Genomic DNA, 4,833 nt, shown 5'->3' with positions numbered 1-4,833 from the left:
GCGGGGAAGACATGAAAAGCTCCTGTTTCACAATACCTTGTAGATCCTGGCGAGTAGTAAAGTTCTCTGATGAAGGAAGAAGTGGTCTTTCCTTCACTGGAGCTCTTCTTGCAACACAAATCAAGCAAGACTGCAAATCTTAAAGAAAAATGTTATTTCAGTAATTTGTATAGAAGAGGAAAATTTAGTTTCCACAAAGAATTCATAAGTATTTTTAAGAAGTTCTTTAAATCTTTTTGGACCAAAACAATAGATTTTGTACCAACAAAAGGATAGATATAATTCAGTGGTTTTACATCTTCATTATTTCCTATAACATTAAACAACACAGGAGAGGTGGGCTGGTTTTCCTTTTTAGAAGAAAAAATAAACCACTCAGGAGACAGGTAATAAAAAAGAATACACTGCATGCAGAGACAGCACATTTCTTTAACACTCACCACTTTGCACCTTCTAAGCCACATTTCTTAAACATGCCCCAAGTGCTTTCTGTCCCTGAGAAAGCAGCTTCATAATAAGCCATTTTAACTTATCTGAATACTTAAAATACAACTTGAGGAAATTTACCTGCTGAAGTAGTAAATGGCAAAGGAAATGGTGAACAACAATTGTCTTTAAGAACCCAAAAAATTGCCCATAGAATTTCCTCCCAGTCAGCTGCATTCTTCTTACAATTGCAGTGATACAAAACTAGGATATCTCTTTAAGGTAAATGGAGTTTCTCTCAATATTAATTATATCAGTTTAACAAATAGGTGCATGCAAGCCTATACGCTCATAATCCAAGAAGAAAGTACACTTCAACAGAAAAAGAAAAAAAACTTACAATTTTTCAGTATTTAGAAGCCACTTTATCAACTTTGCCTCACTTCACCAACTGCACCAGAACTATTGTCCTGCAACAGCATGGGAAGAGAAAATACTAACATAAATTGAAAAGGGTTATTACCTTCACCATCCTCCTTGAAGGAATTTGGTTGAGAAACAGCAAAGCACTGCATAGTTTCATACTTCTGATGTGCTTCCTGGTTATCATGGCCTTCTTCAGAATCAGCAAGAGGTTTTACCAGCATCCGACAATTAAAGGTATGGCTATTACGCCTAGGAGTGTCACCAGACCAAGATCCTCCATTCACTGAGCAAAGTAAAGATCATATAGTGAGATAAATCTGGCAGAAGTAATTTCTGCTACTTATCCACAGGAAACTAATCAAGGTGCTTTGCAAACTGGTCGGGAAACAAGCTTGTTTAACAACAACAATCTATTTTTAATATTGGAGCCCAAACCAGCACATAACAAGGTATTTAATAAAATTCTCGTATTTTAAGAGCATTGCTGATTTGTTCAGCTATCATGGTTTTTTTGAGTGACTTATAATGACATAGTATAAAAGCAGGATAAAAGTCTAAATATTGGTGCATGTAAAAGTTATACAGCACAGTGAAAAGCCTACTGGGTAGGTCAAATTAATTTATATGCCTGGAAGAAATAAGGCAGTATGTAGGATCTGCCCATTGAATTTAAAAGTGATTAACAGAAAAGAGACAGTAGCATTGTATAAAAATCTGTGTTCAGATTAGAAATAGGAAGAAAACCAACTAATAAGTATTTATAAAAACAGGAAGCAATACAATCAGGAATATATTGAAAAATAGTCTCAGCTACAACAGGAAAGACTAAAGCCTAACACAGTGCTGAAGACAAGTGAACAAAACCCGAAGATGGACAAATATAGGTAGTAGACATCAGTCAAAGCAAATTAATGTAACATCACATAAGGAAATAGCAGGGTCATAATTAAAATACTCTTCATTTGCCATCTTCAGTCATAAGACACAATAACAGCAGTAATTCATGGGGTTTAGTCATCTGTATTTTTCATTCTTCAGGAGCTTATAAGTAAAGTTATAAAATGCGAAAGTGAATTGCATAATACTTTTTTAAACTGCTGTGAGTAAATGTGGTGCCCAATATTGACTTTCTCTTTCTTCTCACCTCCTCCAAAAACCAATGACGTTAAAAACAAAATTAGTATGAATCAAAAAAATGGCAGCAACTAACAAAAACAGTTTTTGAAAGATAAGGGTAAATACTGGTGAGACTAAAAACACTGAAATAAAAATTCTAGCATAAGGACTTTTCTGATTTTTCTTTTACATTTCCCCTTTCTTGGGCCATTCTTAGAACAACCAGCCTAGACAAAGAACTAACATAACAGAGTTCACATAGCTAATGCTGTCTTTTAGTGATTCACTCTGGAGATCCATTAAAAATATCAGCTAACATGAATTACTAAGAGTAATTTTAACAAAGAAGAACCTGAAAAGAGTGGAGGATGATTTGAGAATATTATTAATCATTCATACAGCCTAGATATACATTAAAAATAAATAGAGTGTATATGATGAAACTGTTAAGTAGTGTAAGGATATTAACTCAAGTTATTGAAATGCTGATTTATGAAACTAAAGTTAAATAGGTAATGGTATGATACGAGGAAAAGATATATATACCTAAAGATTTTGGCAGCAGGATTTTGACAAATTCATTGTGGTCCCCTACATGCAGGATGCTATATATGCTTGTGTTCATCAGCTCTTCTTGGTTGTACCTTAGGTACTGTGTCACATTCTCAGAAACAAACACAACATTACCTTCTGGGTTCACTACGAAGAAGAACCCATCTAGGGCCTAAAGGAGAAAAAAAAAAAAAAAGCAGAGAAAAAGAAAAAGAAAGAGAAACACAATACCAAATGATCAGATTAACAAGATACCCAGAAAACAAATATTCCTTTCAGAAGACATAGCTGAAGCTTTCTGCATCCATCTCAGTTCTTATATTCTTGTCTGTAATAGCAAAGCACACATTTCAGATTGAGCATCTAATCTTACTTACATTAAGCCACTGTAAAAGCACAGAAAGGTGCACACCTTGCAAAATAATGAAACCCATACATGAAAACAAACCACCACCACCTCACCCCAAACAAACAAACCAACCAACCAAAATAATGGAAGAGATTGCTACTTATCTGCCTGCCTATGAAGTAAGAAACCTGAACCAGAATCTGGTTTAGCTAAACCTAGAGCCTGTTCACTCCTCTACGCAGCACAGGGAGACTGATCCCAGAAAAACATCAATAAATGTGCTGGCACAAGACAAGGAAAGCATTGGAAGAAAGAAAGAGAAAGGCTCTCTCCCTGTCACTAGTAAAGCATCTTCATAGAAGCGAGGCCTCATTCAGCCAGGAATGTGAGAGGTTAAAAGCAGAGAAGAGTGAAGGGAGCTGAGAGCAGGCAGCGAGCAGCCAGGATGGGGCAGCTTTAGTCCCTGCTCCCAGGACTGCTTTCATTTTTTTTCATTTGACACCAGTTTAATTCAGTCCACACGTGATCCAGGGAACAGGAACCAGACTTTAACCTCTTCAACTCAGCTCCATGGTATTCCAAAGGACTTTAAGTTTCTGCAAGGAAGTGTCTAAAGTAATTTCTGCTGATTGGTTTCCCCCCTTATCTCTTGTGATGGGGACAACCTAGCTAGCTGCAGCATTCTTTCCAAGATATCTGCTGTATGCTATCTGAAGCCTAAGACTACATCACTTCTACCTGACGAGAATAAAGTAAAAAATTGAGTATCAGTAAGAATTTCTCATGCAAACTCTCTTTTCCTTAAGATGCAAGCGTGATTGTGGATTGTAGAAATATTTCAGAATACATCCCTCTACCTTTAAGTCATATGAGCAGATAAGGGGTATACATTTAAAGCACCAAAGCTTCTGGTCTAAGCTTTCAGTTAACAATTAACCCATACAGACTTCTGCAGCTTTGCCTGATTTATTCACCTCTTTAAGGATTGGTGGGAAATTACTAGAACAGTTGTTAGTTACTGCATTTCCAGGGACAGAAGCAAGTCAGAAAACCAGGCAACCCATGATTCATTATGAGTTAATTAAAAGCGAGTGGATCCATACTAAACCTGAACTTGTCTTTCTGCAGAACAGCCTAACAAGGAGGAGCTGCCATAACAAGCGTATACAGGTGTGTGGCATTTTTGATGTGACCAAACTTGTATAACATACAACTTGTGCACTGGTCATAGCAAGCAGTGCTCAAGTCTTCAGGCTACAGATACAAATTAAAAATATTGTATGCTACTGAGCAGTTAGCAAATCCAGACAGTACAAAAGAGAAGGCTAAGGAGGGATCTTATTTCTGTCTTCAGCCACCTAGCAGAAGGATGAGGAGAAGACAGAGCCTGGCTCTATTCAGAGGTTCTCAAGAGAAGGATGAGATGCAACAGATACAGGTTGCAAGACAGGAAACTTTAATAGAGATAAAAGAAAAAAAAAAATCACCATGAAGGTGGTCAGATATGGGAAGAGGCTGCCCAAAGAGGCTGTGAAATCTCCCTCCCCAGAGATATTCAAACCTTGGCTGGACTTGGACCTGAGCCACCTGCTCTAGTCAGGCCTGCTTGCAGTGGGAGGTGGGACTACACAAGCCCCTTCCCAGACTACGTTAGGTAATGACTCTGCTAAAGAGCATGGATAGTGACAACACAACATACAGAGTGGCTGAGCTAATGGCTGCCAAATGCTTTGTTTGTTCCATTTTTTAATTACAAAATAATAAAACCCACAAATAAATGTACAAGTGTATACTTTTCCTGTGTGCCTCTAAATTAAGATAAACTAGGTCTTTCCCTCCCCCCCCCCGTTAATTGTCACAAATTCTAATTTCTGACTCTGTTTTTTATCATTGCCTTCCTTTTGCTTCTGATCATTCTGGGCTCCTCCTGTTAATTCACTTTCTTTAGAGAGCTCCCTCTTTTC

The 4,833-nt window shown here is 37.4% G+C and overlaps 1 protein-coding gene across 1 annotated transcript in view; it reads right to left on the bottom strand.

Moving 5' to 3' along the window:
* Positions 1-36: 36 nt before the first annotated feature.
* The window catches only part of LOC104531874 (nuclear receptor coactivator 2-like), a gene marked incomplete at both ends in the record, with an annotated part of 29,820 nt that continues 25,023 nt past the window's right edge, over positions 37-4,833 (bottom strand). The window contains 3 exons of the mRNA XM_010176901.1: positions 37-138; positions 950-1,135; positions 2,515-2,692. Of these exons, the coding sequence (XP_010175203.1) occupies positions 37-138; positions 950-1,135; positions 2,515-2,692 (466 nt within the window). The remainder of the gene's footprint in view (positions 139-949; positions 1,136-2,514; positions 2,693-4,833) is intronic.

This window comes from Antrostomus carolinensis, unplaced genomic scaffold (assembly GCF_000700745.2).
Source record: "Antrostomus carolinensis isolate BGI_N321 unplaced genomic scaffold, ASM70074v2 scaffold18170, whole genome shotgun sequence".
Classification (NCBI taxonomy): Eukaryota; Metazoa; Chordata; class Aves; order Caprimulgiformes; family Caprimulgidae; genus Antrostomus; species Antrostomus carolinensis.
This window is presented reverse-complemented; position numbering and strand designations above follow the sequence as displayed.